At 42.2% G+C, this 18,945-nt stretch overlaps 1 protein-coding gene across 1 annotated transcript in view; it reads left to right on the top strand.

Moving 5' to 3' along the window:
- Window positions 1-18,945, top strand: part of wdr17 (WD repeat domain 17) — a 138,244-nt gene that overhangs the window by 23,895 nt on the left and 95,404 nt on the right. The window contains exon 13 of the mRNA XM_078266972.1: window positions 18,820-18,935. Coding sequence (XP_078123098.1) covers window positions 18,820-18,935 — 116 coding nt within the window. The remainder of the gene's footprint in view (window positions 1-18,819; window positions 18,936-18,945) is intronic.

Raw genomic sequence — 18,945 nt, 5'->3', positions numbered from 1 at the left:
CACAAGTGAAAATATTGCATATTGAGTTTTCAATGGAAAATGGCTAGCCCATGTTGTATGTGGGTAGCAACTAGCTAGCAGCACTAACGTCACGACCATGCTAACATGAATTTGGGGGGAACACTGCAGTTAGGATGACGTTAATAAAAAAGGGTCCTTTGCTATTTTTTTAATTACCTTACTTCTTCCTGGATTTCGACGACGATCCACCGAAATGCTGTCTTGTCTGGTAACGGGGTCCTCCGTGTTCCATTGAGCTAGCTAGAAGTAGTAGCACTAGCACTGGAGCCAGGTCTGACTGGATTTGCAGTTCCACCCCTGAATAATCTCTGCATCTCCGAATCAGAGCTCTGTTGGACTTGATTTAATTGTCGAGACATTGTTGACAATAGCTCACCATTTCCTAAAATATTATTTAGAAGACCCACATCTTCAGTTAGCCTCTCTCTGTCCATTACAGCGCCACTTCAGCCAAACTATTATGACAGTGCAGGATTTTGACCGTCAAATACTGCTTCTTCTTTGTTAACCAATCTGGAGCTGAGTAATAAAACTCCCTTCCGTTTCAATCAAACTCTCACACACACACTAATATTCTCTCACACATACACTATTATATTCTCTCGCATAAACAACTATACATTCTCACATATTCAACTATATACTCTCTCACACACTACTATACTCTCTCACATACACTACTATACTCTCTCACATACACTACCATACTCTCTCACATACAATGCTGTACTCTCACACACACACTACTCTACTCTCTCACATACACGACTATACCCTCTATACATGTAAAAAGATTATAATAGTGTGTGTGTATGAGTATAGTGGTGTATATGCAAGATTATGATGTGTGTGTAAGACAGAAGTATGAATTACTTCCTATACGGCCTCTCATACAATTGCACAATAACTTAGATTGTAGCTTGTTTCGCCACTGCCGACATCTTGCTTAATACTGGACCTGTCAGGAAAGCGAGGCTCGGACCCAAAAATGCAGAGTAGAGGATTTATTTAACAAAAGACTTACAAATGAAGGTGTCCTGAGGCAGGCAGGCAGGCAGTCAACACCAAGACAAACCACAATCAAAAACCATTAGAAAACCAGAAGACATGAAAAGGGAAAAACAACCAGGAAGAAGCGATGCAGGGAATGACAGGGAGGGAAGATTTAGGCTGAATCTCATTCCCCTTATTTGATAGCTCCACAACTCCTCGGCTGAACCGGATATTGTTCTGTTCCCTCCTCGGTGAAGGCCGTCTCAAAGCTCTTATTTCTGCCCCGAGGACCGAGGTCCGAACATTGAGGCGGGATAATCGAGGAGCTATAGCCAAGGATACACGAGAGCACCCTTCACGGAAGCCGTGCAGCTGAAGGAGTTGCTAACTCCGACCCACACAGCTAACGTATTCATGTGACGCTTCAGAGGAAAGGGCGTCTCATCCCTCTAAAAACACATTTGCTTGTTCCCTTTTTCCTCCGATGATTTCCTTGCGTCTCTCCCGGGCCTCCTCGGTGGGAGGGACTAAGATGCGAAGGGAGGCAAGTGGAGGCTTCGAGGAGGCAATTTAAGTGTTATGGGATGTACCCAATGTACCGACAAGAGACAAAGACACCACAGAGACTAAATATACAAGGTAACAAGGGTAAAACGAGGGACAGGTGACATGAGGGCTGAAGAACAGGTGGAACACATCAGGGCGTGGACAATCACAAAGGCGGGAAAACACAAGGCAGGAAGTAAAACAAGACAAGACATAGGAGAAACAGAGAGACAACTAAATAAAACAGGAAACTAAGCATGAAACATAGGGAACGTTCGGTATTTATGGAATGGACCACCGGAGGAAAATAGGTCATGTCTTTTTATTCTTTGTTGAGGCATGGCATTTAGTTTTCCTAAATGCCATGTATATAATAATATAATATAATTTGATGTCAGTTTACTAATTGATTGTGGGTTTTGTGTAGATTTGGACTTTTATACGTTTATTCCATTCTTTGTTTAAACGGCGCAGTAGAGAGGCCTCATTCACCTGTTCGGAGCTGGCTGGTGAATGTGACACCCGTATAGGCCTTGCTGGATACACTGTGACCCTTTTTGTGGATCTACTGATCGCTGTGGATTATTTATTTTTTCGTGTCATTGGATTACGGCAAAATACGGATCTTTTTTCTCAACATGTCTTAACGTTTTATGGTGTGACTGCACTTCGTTTCTGCGTTTGGATAGGCATCTCAAGTGAACAATCAGGTTGAACACTGATTGTTCACTGTTACATTTTAGTTGAATTTACAGTGGGGCAAAAAAGTATTTAGTCAGCCACCAATTGTGCAAGTTCTCCCACTTAAAAAGATGAGAGAGGCCTGTAATTTTCATCATAGGTACACTTCAACGATGAGAGACAAAATGAGAAAAAAAATCCAGAAAATCACATTGTAGGATTTTTAATGAATTTATTTGCAATTCCTCGGGAAAATAAGTTTTTGGTCACCTACAAACAAGTAAGATTTCTGGCTCTCACAGACCTTAACAGAATTTAAGAGGCTCCTCTGTCCTCCACTCGTTACCTGTATTAATGGCACCTGTTGCACTTGTTAGCAGTATAAAAGACACCTGTCCACAACCTCAAACAGTCACATTCCAAACTCCACTATGGCCAAGACCAAAGAGCTGTCAAAGGACACCAGAAACAAAATTGTAGACCTGCACCAGGCTGTGAAGACTGAATCTGCAATAGGTAAGCAGCTTGGTGTGAAGAAATCAACTGTGGGAGCAATTCTAAGAAAATGGAAGACATACAAGACCACTAATAATCTCCCTCGATCTGGGGCTGCACGCAAGATCTCACCCCGTGGGGTCAAAATGAACACAAGAACGGTGAGAAAAAATCCCAGAACCACACGGGGGGACCTAGTGAATGTCCTGCAGAGAGCTGGGACCAAAGTAACAAAGGCTACCATCAGTAACACACTACGCCGCCAGGGACTCAAATCTGCAGTGCCAGACGTGTCCCCCTGCTTAAGCCAGTACATGTCCAGGGCCGTCTGGAGTTTGCTAGAGAGCATTTGGATGATCCAGAAGAGGATTGGGAGAATGTCATATGGTCAGATGAAACCAAAATAGAACTTTTTGGTAAAAACTCGTCATGTTTGGAGGGGAAAGAATGCTGAGTTGCATCCAAAGAACACCATACCTACTGCGAAGCATGGGGGTGGAAACATTATGCTTTGGGGCTGTTTTTCTGCAAGGATACCAGGACGACCGATCCATGTAAAGGAAAGAATGAATGAGGCCATGTATCGTGAGATTTTGAGTGAAAACCTCCTTCCATCAGCAAGGGCATTGAAGATGAAACATGGCTGGGTCTTTCAGCATGACAATGATCCCAACACACCGCCCGGGCAACGAAGGAGTGGCTTCGTAAGAAGCATTTCAAGGTCTAGCCAGTCTCCAGATCTCAACCCCATAGAAAATCGTTGGAGGGAGTTGAAAGTCTATGTTGCCCAGCGACAGCCCCAAAACATCACTGCTCTAGAGTAGATCTACATAGAGGGATGGACCAAAATACCAGCAACAGTGTGTGAAAATCTTGTGAAGACTTACAGAAAACATTTGACCTCTGTCATTGCCAACAAAGGGTATATAACAAAGTATTGAGATGAACTTTTGTTATTGACCAAATACTTATTTTCCACCATAATTTGCAAATTCATTAAAAATCCTACAATGTGATTTTCTGGATTTTTTTTTCACATTTTGTCTCTCATAGTTGAAGTGTACCTATGATGAAAATTACAGGTCTCTCTCATCTTTTTAAGTGGGAGAACTTGCACAATTGGTGGCTGACTAAATACTTTTTTGCCCCACTGTAAGTGTCGGGGCATTCCGCCCCACCGTCTGTCTATTGCGTTCCAAGACAGCCGTGCCGCGTTTGGATTTCAGAAGGGCGAATTGTTAAATTGTTACAATGTAATTTAAAATCTGCTTTAAAAAGAAACATCTATGTTTTGGAATATAATGTTCAGCTTCAGCAGCTTTACCTAGGTGCTAAAATATACCATGACTGAGGAAGCCTAGTGACGAGTCCATAGCAACCAGTGTTGAATTTATTTCCCAGTGTCCTTTGCTGAATGGTCTCAATGTTTTATTGTTTTATTTCATGTGAATACTAGTTTACTAGAGGAGTAACTTAGTATTTGAAGTAATGCAGTAATGCAGGAAGTGTGCATTTAGTTTCCATGCTTATTGTGTTTCCACAACAATGTTAGTGAGTAAATCTACTGAAATGGCCACCACACCATGTTAGAGGAGTGTGATGTGTAAGATCAGAAAGCAGAGGTTAACTCATCTATGCCATGGCTGTAAAAAATCAAAGGGCATCAGTATATCTTTACTAAGCGCAAACTAGCACAACAATAAATTGCTGGGGAGGGTCATCCCTCTTTTTCAAATCATTTTGAGGGTCATAGAAAAATTATTACTGGTGAGGGGAGGGTCAAGTTTTTTTAGCCTAAAAGGTCCCAAAACACAGATAACAGAACACATGAGACAGTAAGCCAGGAAACAGGGAAACATTGAACACAATAAAGCAGGAAAAACTACAACCAAAACCACAACCATGACAGGACCAATTACGTATAGTCATTTACACAAATACATGGGGAAATGACCGGATAAACAACACAGAAATGGGAAATAATCGCCAGCAGAGGAGTTAACGTTTAGCGATGAAGATATCAAGTGAATGTACAGTAGCTAGAGTCTGCAGTTTGAGAAAATAATGCTGCAGCTCCTCAAAACCAAAGGAGGTGTATTGTGTCTTGTTTCGCCGGCTGCTCAGTGGAGTGACGGGCAATAGCTCCAGAGACTCCCTCTGTGCTGTCCAACCACGGTCGGGAAGCTGAAGCACTAATACTAAGCTATTGTAAGCTATATATTGCGTATCCTTTTAGCAAAATACTTAACAGTAAACAGTATGCAGTGTAGGTTATATGTCTAGGGCTTTTTATTGTGAAAGGTAAGAATGAAAATATTGTCTCTGGTAAAAGCTGTCTTTGTCAAGGTGGAATGGAGTTCAAGTTTGCCGTCTATACATGGCTTGGACAGCAGCCTCTGTGTTCAGGCAACTCTCCGTTGGCTTGGGAGCTGGAAAAGCCAAACTCTAGCCAGGCCAATTACATTGTGTATAGAGTTGGTGGGCGGGCTTAACATAATGACGGCACAGTTACGACGGTTCCGCGTGAATTCCCTGCTACTTGAAAACAAAGACGATGGCTTCTGCTGCTGGCGAACAGCGGTCTTTCAAATCGGCTTTGGCCGCGACTCTGGATACTTGGAGTTAAGCTTTTCTTTGAGCAAAGAACGGCACTAAAGTCATTCTTAAAAAAAAAAGATGTGTTCAGAGTTTTGCCGACCGGATACGTTAATCTATAAACTAGTGTTGCTCTGGTTGGTTATAGCGCTGTCCTATTGTGTGCAGAGGGAATTTGAAAGACAACCGTTTATTCCGGCCCTCGGATTGAGCCCTGCCAATGGTGAGTTCCCAGACCCAACATCTTGTTGTGGGTCTGGCTTGTCAGGCTAGTCCAGTCCGGTTTACAGGGATAAACCGGTTTGAGTTTATGCTAGCCAATTGAACTGGATTTGTCACTATGAAAATTTTAAAAGTAGCCTACATTAGCAACCTGTGCCGACGCCGTCACAGCACTAAATTCAACTTGTTTTGCAAGCATTGCCGGGCAGTAGCGTGACTAGTTTAACTACTTCTCAATAGCATCCCCTGTTTTCTGAATAGTGTTTCAGTAGCTTAGCTCTTTTAGAGTTGTGCGGTAGCTCCACACAAGCTACATTTCCCCGAGCATTTTGAAGCTTAAAGGAGAACTCAGAGCAATTTTTACGTTAATCTTGATCGCTATAAATTAGGGCTGTCAATCAATTTAAAAAATGTAATCTAATTAATTACATACTCTGTGATTAATTAATCTAAATTAATCGCATACATAATTAACGGTGCCTGAACCGATACTTTTTAAGAAAGTAAAAAAAGAAAACAAAAAAAAGGGTACTAAACAACAGTTGGTGACATTAAAGAACGTCTTGTTTATTGCTAAGGCCATATGGTCAAAATTAAATGATTTAATAATAATGTATAACAATAACAATAACTTATTTCACTAGTAAATTGCTGTTGAACGACAAAAACAATAACCAGATAGGAAAAGGACATTTACAATAACTTCAAATGCACCACGAGGCTGTAGTTTACCAGTTTCATTGAACGCACCAGCTGTGTTGTTTCTCCGACGGCAGCTGCAGATTGTTACATCCCGGTGTTGAATCCTCTACAGTAAAACACAGTCAAACTTTACACCGTTTAGCGTTAGCTGTCAGCATTTTAACCGTGTTTAATCCAGCTACTAGCTAGCGGTATGCTAACATTAGCTGCTGTTGAGTAACTAGCGTCACATGCAGCGGGGTTTGTGTTTCCTGTAACGTCTGTTTCAGAGCATCAGAGAGAAGCGCAGACATATCAGTGGCACCAGATTTTCGTCTGTATGCAAATGTCAATATGGAATGGATTAATCTGCGTTAATTTTTTTAACACGTTATTTTTTCTCAGATTAATTAATCGAAATTAACGCGTTATTTTGACAGCCCTACTATAAATATATGAGTACTGTTGATAGCAAAAAAAACGAACAGAATCGGTCCTAGCAAACTGGAGTTGCTGCAGCTAATGCCCATAGCTCCCAGTTAGCTAAAACAGCAGTTTTGGGGACATATTCTTTTTTAACATACATTTTTTATTTTTTATTTTCATTTTAAACAACAACAGAACAGACAAACACACTTGACAAACAACCCTCTCCCACCCCCCACCCTCCGCGGTCTCGAGGAAAAGAAAGAAAAAACAAATAAACAAAAACAAAAACAGAAATCACACCTTGCCTAGTCGCCCTCCTCTACTTCTTGTGATGCTGAGGTCATTAGGACTGATACCTGTGCTGCTGCACATTTCCATAGGTCTAAGTAGATGATTTGGCTTTGTTAATCCTTGCTGTTGCTCAAGCATGACTATGTCCAGAAAATACGCCAACCACTGTTTTATACAAAGCGAGTGGGGGGGGGGGGAGAGCCAGCGTTGAGCTGTCATTTTCTTGGTCGCGGTTGAGCCAGCTAACCAAACTTTCTTTTGTCTCCCAAGCAGATGTAATTTAGAGTCGTCATTAAGTAACAAAACAATTGGGTCAGTAGGAATTCGACATCCTATCACATCAGATATTATTGATGTTGTTTTATTCCAAAACTCATGCACCTGTTCACACTCCCAGACCATGTGCAGGAAAGTTCCAGTTTGTTCAGGTTGACAGAACGTGCAATAGGGAGTAGGAAAGACTTTAGAGACGTATCTCTTTTGAGGAGTCCAATATGTCCTATGACATATGTTGAAGTGGATCTGCTGGTGATTTGGGTTCTTGGAACAGTGGGAAATGTTGTCCCAAACTGTCTCCCAATTAATTACGTTCCCCTCCGGGCTTAGCTCTCGCTCCCATTTCTTTACTATTGGGAGTTCTCCTACGGATACTTGCATCAATTTAGCATCTCAAGACTGTTTCCCCATGCTACTCCATAACATTTTAGGGCTGACCTTAAGCAAAGATAAAGGAAAAAGGATGTCCTAGGGATCTCAAAGCTAGTTCTCAGGTCCTCAAAACTCAACATACCTTCCCCATTGAATAACTGGTCTACAGTATAAATACCTCTGTCACTCCACTGGTTACAAACAAAAGGTTTGTTACCAGACATTAAGTGCATGTTGTGCCAAATTGGGGTGCTAAAATGCCACTTATTGGTGTAGCGTAGTTGCTCCTCCACTTGTTTAAAGTTGGTCAATGTGTTGGTGATAATAGGGCCATAGGCTAGCATACACTTTTTTGGACACACACTTGCAAAGGCGAGGTCTTGCAGTCTTAGACTTCCAGTGAGGTTTTGCTCTATTTCTCTCCATGGAACTGTAGATGAGGGGTCTATCCACACTCTGAGGGCCCATAGCTGAAAGGCTCTATGGTACATTTTAAGGTTGGGGAGGGCCAGGCCTCCTGTGTTCGTGGTACGTTGCAAGGTAGAGTATTTAAGCCTAGGTTGTTTACTATTCCAAATATACTGCCGGATTACAATATCAAGTTTCTTCCAGAAATGTATTGGTGGGGGTAAGGTGCAGCGTCTCTCGGATGAAAACACTTCTTTAGTGACCCCGCTCCATCCCCTCACTATACAGTGCGTGTAAGAGTGTTCGATAGCATAGTGGCAGTCCGCCACGGTAACATTTCCAGTGCCACGGTATCAGAAATAGGGCAGACGTACAACAGGGTTTCCGCTATGTACACTGCGCACCACCGCTCCTTCAGCTGTTTATGAAAAGTCATAAACTTGTAGCGCTGTCTGCTCTACTGAATTCAAGCGAACTGTCATCCGCTCTTGCTCCCCCTAGGGTGAGCATAGCAACTGGAACAGTGACAGGACGTCATCACTCGCAAAGTTATGGCAACCAAATAAGCAACAGGGTGAGTACTACTTCAATCAATAAGTGATAAACAGCAACTAAAGCCGTGACATGAAATCCACACTCACGCCCGTGAAATATGACAGCTACAGTTTATTGGAAAATAGCATTGTGGACACTGAAGTTGATGAATTTACTGTTTATCACACCACAGATGAGACAAGAAGCTAATGTAAGCCACGCTGCTGTGATGGCCCCTCTGCCTCTGACTTGCCGCTGCAGGAGTCTGTGTATTCCTCCGACACACTGTAGTAACGTTACTGATTTAAAACCGTTTTCCAGGTTAGTGGGGGTGCACACCGCTCAAAACCAACATGAAAAATGTAGCTAGTAATGTTCACTCAGCGTTTTGTTTTGTTGTTAAACTGTGTGTAAAATGAGCGGTGACATTAAATCACCCTACGGTACCGTCTATTTTCTGGATGGTTTCAAGGTAACGGTCGGTAAAATTCTAGAGCAAACACTGGAAATGCAAACATTTTTGGACTACTTTTTTTTTTAAAATGGCGTGCGCCCGTGAGCACCCACGGAGGAAAACATAAATCGGCGCCTATGGTAAGGGGATCATTGTACTTAAGAAATTCACACGAGGAACTATGTTCATCTTAACAACAGCAATCCTGGACCGTAGCAATGCCGGCAGCGCAGACCAATTAGTCAAATCCCTTTGAACCCTACTTAATATAGTTTCATAGTTGTCCTGGACAACTCGCTATAGCAATGCGTGAATGGTGATACCCAAATATGTAATTTTGCTTTGGGTTGGTATTGTATCACTAATAGCTGATGTCACCTGTTTGTTGTTCAACAGGAGCAGATTAGATTTATTCCAATTGATTTTATGGCTATAAAATCAATTGGAAAATCAATTGGAAATTAAGCCAAATTTGTTAAAGATCTTAAGGATTTTTGGAACAGAGTCCTCAAGGTCAGATATGTACAGTAAAATATCATCTGCAAATAACGATATTGAGTTGTTATTGGATTTAATCTGGACATTACATATTTTATTTTGCCTTATGGCCTGGGCTAACGGTTCAAGAGAGATCGCAAATAGCATGGGAGAGAGCAGGCATCCCTGTCGCGAGCCCCGCACGATGGGGAATGGCTATGAATGCAGGCCATTGGTTGAGACTACGGCCGTGGGGTTTGCATATAAAGTACGTACCATGTTAATGAATTTGTCTTCCAAACCAAGCCTCTCCATTACTTGCCACAAGTATTTCCATTCTAGGCAGTCAAAGGCCTTTTCCACATCCAGTGATACAACTGCTGCCGTTGTTGGGAGGTTTTTGGCTTCTTATGTTACATGGAGTAATCTGCGTATATTGTCTGCCGCTTGACGCTTTGGTATAAACCCTGATTGGTCAGGGTGGACTAGCTTCTCGATGAAGCGTTCTAGGCGTAGTGCCAAGACTTTGGAATAAAGCTTAATATCAGTGAGGCTGATGGGCCTGTAGTTCGAGCACTCCGTCGGATATTTGCCCTTTTTGTGTATGACCGAAATTAGTGCAGTGTTGGTTTGTTGATGAAAGGTGCCCCTCTCTATGGCCGAGGTTAAAGTTTGTAAAATGATAGGTCCTAGTGTGTCAAAGTACTGTAGTAAGAGTTCTGATAGAATTCCATCCAACCCTGGTGTTTTCCCTTTCTTAGCTGTTTTTAACGCTGATTTGATTTCCTCTAACGTTATAGGTTGACCCAGTTCTTCTGCCTCCTCTGGGTCAAGAAGAGGCAGGTTTAGCTCTTTTAGGAACTTGTGGAACTGTTCTGAACTGGAACAAATTTGCTGCAAAGGAAGATGTGAAATCTCTAATAAATCCTTTAGTGGCTTGCCGGGTCCGAAACTGAGTCAGTATTGATTGATATGAACTAGTTTGGTTCCAAATTCTGTATCAAAAGCTGTGTTTTGGAGAAGGGAATTATTAAATTGCCATCTTCTAGATTTTTCTCCTAACATATCACAATGGAATGTGGTTATCAGTGCATTGTGGTCAGACAGGATTGCTGGTTCCATTGCTATTGTGTGGAACATTGCCTTAAGTTCACTGGAGCACAAAAAATAATCAATGCGGGAGTGGGTGAGGTGACGTGTGGAAAAAAAAGGTGTAATCCTTGCTAGTAGGATTGTGCATTTTCCATATATCTGTAAGATCGTGGGATTCCACAACTGCATTAAACATGTCCGATAGGTGTTTTGGGGCTTTCGTGTGGTTGACCCCTGATCTATCCTGATTTAAGTCTAGTACTGCATTCATGTCTCCCCCTATAATTAATGAGTATTAATTGAGAGAGTGCAATTCATTGGTTAGGCGGGAAAAAGCTTTCATCATATGTAGCCGGTGCATATACTGAGACAAAGGCTATTTTCCTATTCCTTATCGTAGTACATATATATGATATCCTGCCTGAAGAGTCTTTACTACTTTTGTCTATGGTGAGTGTGCATCTCCGTGACAGCAAAACAATAGAGCCCTTGGTTTTGGTGTCGTCACTAGATGCAGAACACTAGAACTTTGAAATATTTATTTTGTAGACGATTTACATCTCTTTTACGCAAATGTGATTCTTGAATAAGCGCCACATCTATGTTCTTCCTTCTTAAATAGTCCAGGAATTTAGCTCGTTTGATTGGTCCGTTTAGCCCCCTGATGTTAACAGAAAGGATTGAAAGTTCAGCCATTTTCAAAATGTATGTATATATGTCTCAAGTACCCTACCAGAATTCACTGATAAATTTGTAGCAAAGGGTGAGCTGTTAGATCTAAGCACAGCGTGGTGAAAACACAAAAAATTAAATAAATCCCTTAGCCCTCTGAGATCGCAGACCCCCTTCCCTCTCTGTAGGATATGTGGCCACATCAAACGCAGCTCGCACAAAAACGTCAGCTCAAAACTGCCCCTCCTGTCTAAAGTCACAGGTTAACTGAAACAGGTCTAATTATAGCTATATTTAGCTAGCTAGCTTATATTATTTCCTATGTTAAACATGAACAATGTTACAAAATACCCTTGAAACTAAGTCCCAACCATCTATAAGTTCTGAAATGAACTGTATGAAAAACAAATCAGCCATGTGACATCCACATGAGTAATAGACAGATTATAAAATGTAGTCTAATCAGATGCTCCTTATAACTCGGCTCCCAAGTTCATACACTATAATTTCGAGCAGCTATTACGCTCTGAAATAGACTATGTGGGAAACAATAGATTATAAGATAAGTGTTTGTTGTGTTCTTAGGCTGTGTAAAGTAAGCAGTCCATGTCCGTCATGCTTTCAGCCTCATCAAACATCCCTCCAAAGTCAGGTTGCTAAACTTACATGCAGTGTCCTCAGTTTAAAGTTTTCCAGATACGCCAATTCACAGTCCTCGGGTCCAGCTGCTCAACTTCCTGCACCGGAGGCCTACACGCCGTCCTCCGGGCCCGATAACAGCTCCGGAGAGAGAACGCTCACATTCACTGCACCTGAGGAGGCGGACAAGTTCTGTTGAGATTTGGAGATGAAGGAAAGAGACTTGGCACTCACGCTGGGCGCTTTGCGACTGTTCTCCCTCCGTGGTTTACTCTCAAAGTTGCCGGATAAATAAGAAAGTTTGTGATGCCTTTAGCATGCAGCTTATTCTGCACTACTATAAATCCCTGGCGCCGTTGTATGGTGAAAGCGCTGTAGTCAGGCTTAAAGCGTAGCGTTGCTGTTGTACTTTCCTCGCCCCCTGAATAATTGCCTGATGGTCCTGGTATCTTAGACACCTGAGAATCAGCGTGCGTGTTGCTGCCCCATTGTCGTAAATTCTGTGTGCCCTGTCAATTTCGATGGTAGCCCTGTTCTGTAAGGATGGAATCCACTTTGGCAACTGTTTTTGCAAAAATCCAATTGGGTCGTCTTTTTCGCTACCCTCTTTCAGCCCAATGACTCGGATGTTATTTCTTCTCGATCTATCTTCCAGTTCAGCCAACTTCAACTCAAATTTCCTCTGGTCATCAATTCAGGCTTTCACCGTGTTTCTCATCTGTCTGTTGTCCTTCTGCGCCTCGTCTAGTCGCTGTAATAAATCTCTTACTGTAGTTCCCTGCCTCTCCAGTTCTGTCCTGATGTGTTGAAGCGAGGTGTCAATTTTACCGCTGATTGAAGCCCGCTTTGTTGCCTTTCCACGACCCTGGCCATGGCCTCCATACGTAGATCCGCTTTAGCTTCAGAAACCTCGCTAGCCGTCGCCATGCTATCATCGTTGGCAGAATTCTTTGCTCGGTTAAACTGCAGCGGGGTCTACTTTTTCACTCCTGCAGGCATTCCGCTAAGTTACCGTGGTGACAAATCAAAGGATTGGCGTCGAATAAAAACGATGGGGGCGGGGAGCTCTAGCTTCGAGCAGCCATGCAGTTTGTCGGTCACGTGATCTCTTGGGGGCATATTCTAAAGAGTGCCTTTGTAATGTCTGTGTAACATGAACAGGGCTCGTACGTGACAACAAGAGGCGTTTCAACTCAGACATCCTGCCGCTAGCTCGCCCTGCTAGCTGCTAGCTGCCATCTGGGATGAGTGTATTCAGCCAGGCTTCGATGATAATCATCATGCAGCAGTTCCGTGTGTATTTGTAGCTCATCTATTGGGTGTGACATCGATCTGGCGTTGGTGAGTAGGAGTCTTGGCAGTAGCGATTTGTGTGGTAGTTTCCTTAGCAGGCCCGACCGGCATCCTTGCTTCTGCTTCCTCCCTGCCTTCCTTGCTTGACGCGGCCGACAACAATACAAGAGCGCCCGCTGGTCTGCTAGATGTCCTCCAGAGGACAGGTCATCCCTTCGCGGCAAATTTTTTTTATTTCCCCCTCAAAAATAGGTAATTGAGCACTGTAGTGGTTATGATCACATCAGTGACTATGTAACTACATGGAAACGGGATAAATGATGTCTGTATACTTAGGTTTGAATAAATAACGACCATCAAACTCAAAAGCCTGCTCTGCTCTTCACTCTTCACACACTATGCTCCGATCTGCACACTGCTGTTTACCTTTTCCTGACTTCAGCGCGAGCTACAGCTAGCCTTCAGTAACGCTATTACTGTGCCAGCCACAGACCAAATATCATTTATCGCGTTTACATGTAGTTACATAGTCACTGATATGGTCATAACCACTACAGTGCTCAATTACCTATTTTTGAGGGGGAAATAACTTCACTGCAAAGGCATGATCTGTCCTCTGGAGGACATCCACCAGACCAGCGGGCGCTTGTTGTATTGTCGGACGCGTCAGGCGAGGAAGGCGGGGAGGAAGGAGAAGCAAGGATGCCGGTCGGGCCTGCTAGCCCGGCTAAGGAAAATACCACACAAATTTCCACTGCGAAGACTCCTGCTCACCAACACCAGATCGATGTCACACACAATAGATGAGCTACAAATACACACGGAACTGCTGCATGATGATTATCATCGAAGCCTGGCTGAACACTCATCCCAGATAGCAGCTAGCAGGGCGAGCTAGCAGCAGGATGTCTGAGTTGAAAACGCATCTTGTTGTCACGTAAGAGCCCTGTTCATGTTGCATTATAATTGCATTTTGTGTCTGTTAAGAGGCACAAAGGCACTCTTTAGAATATGCCCCCAAAACTGCTGTTTTAGCTAACTGGGAGCTATGGGCATTAGCTGTAGCAACTCCAATTTGCTAGGACCGATTGTGTATGTTTTTTTTGCTATACAGTTCTCAGAAATTTATAGCGATCACGATTAACGTAAAAATTGCCCGGAGTTCTCCTTTAAGCAGAGCGGCGCTTTCTGCTGCGGTCTGAAATAAAACTGCTGAAGATCAGTGACGCCCCCGCCAAATACAGATGGGTGTGTCGTAAACATGGATGTTTAAAAAAATACCTTTTGATGTAGTAAACTACTTTTGCCATGTAGATTTTTTTGCAGGCTGATGTTAGCTTCAGTGTAGTGAAGCTTAATTTAATTTGGAATAACTGGTAGCTTAGATTACTAAACTTTCCTAGAGTCTTGCATTACACAGGTTAAAAGCAATATGACAGTGTGATAGTCATATTGTTTGTGATAGTCAGTTAGTTTGTTTATAAACAAACTAACAGAGCCTCCAGTGTCTGAGACAGAGAACATTGTGTTTTTTTACTAGAATGTTCATATGTTTTGGGGGTGACAAGATTATATATGGCATAGTCAGTCTCAAAGTAAGTCAAGCTGCTGAAAAGAGGCAAACCTTAACCTCACTGCAGGAAAAAAGTCATGGCAGAGGTGCAATATCGCCACCATGTGGTCCACCATGTGGTCCACCATGTGGTCCACCATGTGGTCCACCATGTGGTCCACCATGTGGTCCACCATGTGTCCACCATGTGGTCCACCATGTGGTCCACCATGTGGTCTACACTCTCATTATTGGCTCTCTCATTAATTTCACGCAGGAGCGGCTAAGACAAGTGCCACACCTAGTGGTAAAATTGGGTATACTAGTCCGATCTGGGGATTGGCTTGATATCAAATTGGTTTAACATTTTTAACACCGGCCTAAGCCTTCTTCTAGTGGGTCACAAGTAATAATTGAGAGGGATTCATTTTTTATTCTTTACATTGGTTTTTAGGAAAATGCTACATAGTATAGCAATAAGTCACATACGTAACTTAACTTACAAGTTAACTTACATGTCACACAGGACACGAACAGCAGCCTCCGAGGTTAAAGTCCTGTGTCTGTTTGACCTATCCATCGACCCCGATCTACGTTCTACTCAGACTTTGTCACTTTTTATACTACATCCACTGACTTTGTCCTTTGCTCCTACTGCAGCCACTAGAGGTTGCTGCCGCTATAACTTAAATGTGTTTCGTAATAAGGTGCTTGTACAAAGACCTATAGGGTCTTTTTTGGGGGGAGGACAAAAACGAACAAAAACAAAAAGAAGGAATCAAATAAGGTAATTAAACATAAACAATATTATATAATGTATATAAAGTAAACGTGTGAATTACAAAATGTGAACATTGTGTCTTATCAACTTATTATGTATTGATTGGCTATAAGTTGAGGGCTGAAAATGGGTTGAAAATCTCCCAATGTGGAGGAGCCAGTCCCATTGCTAACAACCTTTTTGTAAAAAAGTTTTTTATTATTAGTCCAGTTTTTTGAGGATCTCTTATTGTATGTTACAATAATGTAATTAACAGTCACTGATTCAAAGTTCGATTCATGATTTTTGAAAATGGATTGTCTTTTCCACGCATTAACTTTAGACAGCAACCAAGTTATTTCATTATTTCAGATGTTGTGAAAGGTTTAATTACATCAGTAATGTCTAGCACAGCAAGACAACATGCGTTTTTGCATTATGAGCTACAATAATGATTTATCAAAAATGATTTTATTTATTTATAGAAATTTCAATACAAGAGTATATGTACAGGAGTTCTCACAGGCAAACTTATACAAAGACAAAAAACAAAAAACAAAAAAACAGAATAGACCAATTAGATCAGGCTGTTAAATGCTTACAATGGCAAATAATGTTGTAGAAACACATGCCTATGCTCACCCACATTCACACTCTCTAATATAAATATAAATGATGATAAATAAATATAGTGGGAGTTTTTCCAATGTAGCAATATGACACGCCCCGCTAAGAGTGTGAGAAAGGCCACAAGTTCACAAAAGTAGGATGGTGGCTAGAGGTTGACAGGTAGGACACCAAAAAGGGCAGCTAATGGTGAGGGACAGATTTTGGCAGATGTGACAGATTTTGGCAGATGTGATGGCTGAGAGAGTGTCAAAAACACCCTTCCAGAACAACGCAAGGGTGGGACAATCCCAGAACATGTGGCCAAGATTGGCTTGTCCTAGGTGGCACCTGTCACAGCTTGGGTAAATACGAGCTAGCTTACTTTTAGACCAGTGGACTCTGTGCACTACTTTGCATTGTAAGACTCCATGACGGGCGCACACAGAAGATTAGTGGACCCATTTCAGAGCATGCTCCCAGACCGCAGGGCCTATCTTTATGTTAAGATCAGCCGACCATGCAGTGCGTGGGGCATCAGAGGCTGAGGATTGGTGCGTAAGAAGAGTATTGTAAATTCTTGATATGTTACTTTTTAGGTAAGGGTTAATTGTAAGGATGGTGTCTATAAGCGTGGGAGAAGGGATGGTGGGGAAACTGGGAAAGCGATTATGTACAATGTCTCTAATTTGCAGTACCTGAAAAAGTGGGTTGACTGCAAGTGAAATGCCTGGGTTAACTGACCAAAGGAAGCAAATATATCATCAATGTAAAGATGGTTACAGGATATGATCCATTTGTGTCTCCAGATTGTGAAGGCATTGTCAATAATGGAAGGAATGAACAGGATTGGAGTATACAGGAGCCAGACCAGGTATAGAATGCAAAGTGTTGTTTGAATTGTGCCCAGATTTTAAGACAGTTTATAACACCAGTATTATCTGAGTACACAGACAGTGATATAGTCAGGGGAAGCACAGGAGGGTGTAAACTATTTAAAAAACATGGCTCCCATTATCCTCCATGACCGCTCTCTTCCTCTCTGCTCTGAGCTAGCTCAGCCCATAGCTTCACTCACTCAAAGCAGATAGTATGCGTTTCTGCTTCACATTTTCAGCAGGGCAGCAGAGCAGCTGTGGGTTAACTCTCCACGGTTCTCATGGGCTTTATAAGTCCTAACGTGAAAAAGCTTAATAGTTGCTAAATAGTTAAGACGGCAGGGGAGCGTTGCTTAGGCGGCAGCCTTAACTGCAAAGTGCTGCAGGAAACCCTGTGTAAAGGGTTCATCAAGTCTAGACGACGCTGCACTGTCAATAGAGGGAATCTCTAAGGAGTTGAAAAATGTTTCATGCTGTGTCTCATCAGCTACACGTTCAGAGGTGTATAACGTGGCATAGAAGTATCTGAAAAGATTGTTGATTACCTGTGGATTAATAGTTGTCCCAGTACTAATCTGAGTAATTCAATTTATTATTATGTTGTGATGAAGATGCTTGTTGGATTTGGTGTGCAAGCAGTTTGGTTTATCTCCAAACTCATAATTATGACGTGATTTCAACAGTGATTCTGCAGCTTAATTGGAAGCCAGGACGTCGAATTTTCACAAGTAATTCTTTTGAGAGATCTGCACTGGATGAAACCACACATTTTGACTGAAGTTCTGATATATCTCTAGCGAGGCTAGTATTTTTCTCAGAGGTGATCTATTTCTGATAAGCAGAGTAAGATATTACCTCTCCTTGCAGGTAGGCTTTGCATGCCTCCCAGATGGCCGCTGCTAATGTATCTGGGTTTAAATTAGTAGAAATGAAAAGATCAATGCGATCACTAAGAGTCATAGCAAAGTTTGGGTCAGAAAGCAATAAAGAATTGAAGCGCCAGGGGGAATGTGACACAGATCTACCAGTAAGAGAGGTGTCAACAACCACTGTTGCATGGTCTGATATCACAATATCAGTAGTAGGAGTAGGAGCATAAACTGACAGATAGGAGGAGATGGCCATCAATGGTAAAGTAATCAATGCGGGAGAATGTGCCATGGACAAGGGAGAAGAAAGAAAACTGTCTCGTACCAGGATTGAGAAAGCGCCAGGCATCTGTGACTGCATATTGCTCCATAAACAATTTAATTATTTTTGATGATTTGGATAGAATAGAGGGCTTATTGGACGATTGATCAAGCGATGGGTCAAGACAGCAATTGAAATCACCACCAAGGATGAGTTGGTGAGAGTTCAAGTCAGAGAGAGAGAAAAAAAAGTTCTTGAAAAAGTTATCGTTGTCCCAGTTTGGGCCATACACATTTGCCAAAATCAGGCTATTTCCTCCTATTTTACCTGTGACGATGACATAGTACCCGTTTGTGTCAGACGCCACTTTGTTCACGGAGAACGGCACTGATTTGTGAATAAGAATTGCAACCCCCGGGCCTTACTTGAGAATGAGGAGTGGTAGAGTTGGCCCACCCACCCCTTTCGGAGCTTAAGGTGATCTGATGGCATAAGGTGGGTCTCTTGTAAAAAGGCTATTTTAGTGTTTAAATGTGTAAGATGGTTAAACACTTTGTTGTGTTTGATAGGAGAGTTTATCAAACTCTTAAGTCACATTTGTGTATACTGTATACCTGCATTGCATATAATAAAGAAAACAGGCAGGCCTGAAGTAGGCTTTTAAGTAATCATTTAAAATGAATTAAAAGTGAAACCCTGTGTGTCTGTCTGTGCACTGCAGGACTGTTCGTATATGGGACTACACACAGGATGCGTGTATCAATGTGCTAAGTGGTCATACAGCTCCTGTCAGAGGCTTGATGTGGAACATGGAGATTCCTTACCTTCTCATTTCAGGTATCTCACT

The sequence above is a fragment of the Sander vitreus genome, chromosome 2, assembly GCF_031162955.1.
Source record: "Sander vitreus isolate 19-12246 chromosome 2, sanVit1, whole genome shotgun sequence".
NCBI classification, from domain to species: Eukaryota; Metazoa; Chordata; class Actinopteri; order Perciformes; family Percidae; genus Sander; species Sander vitreus.
Note: the sequence above shows the minus strand (reverse complement) of the source record. Positions and strands in the feature narration are given on the sequence as shown.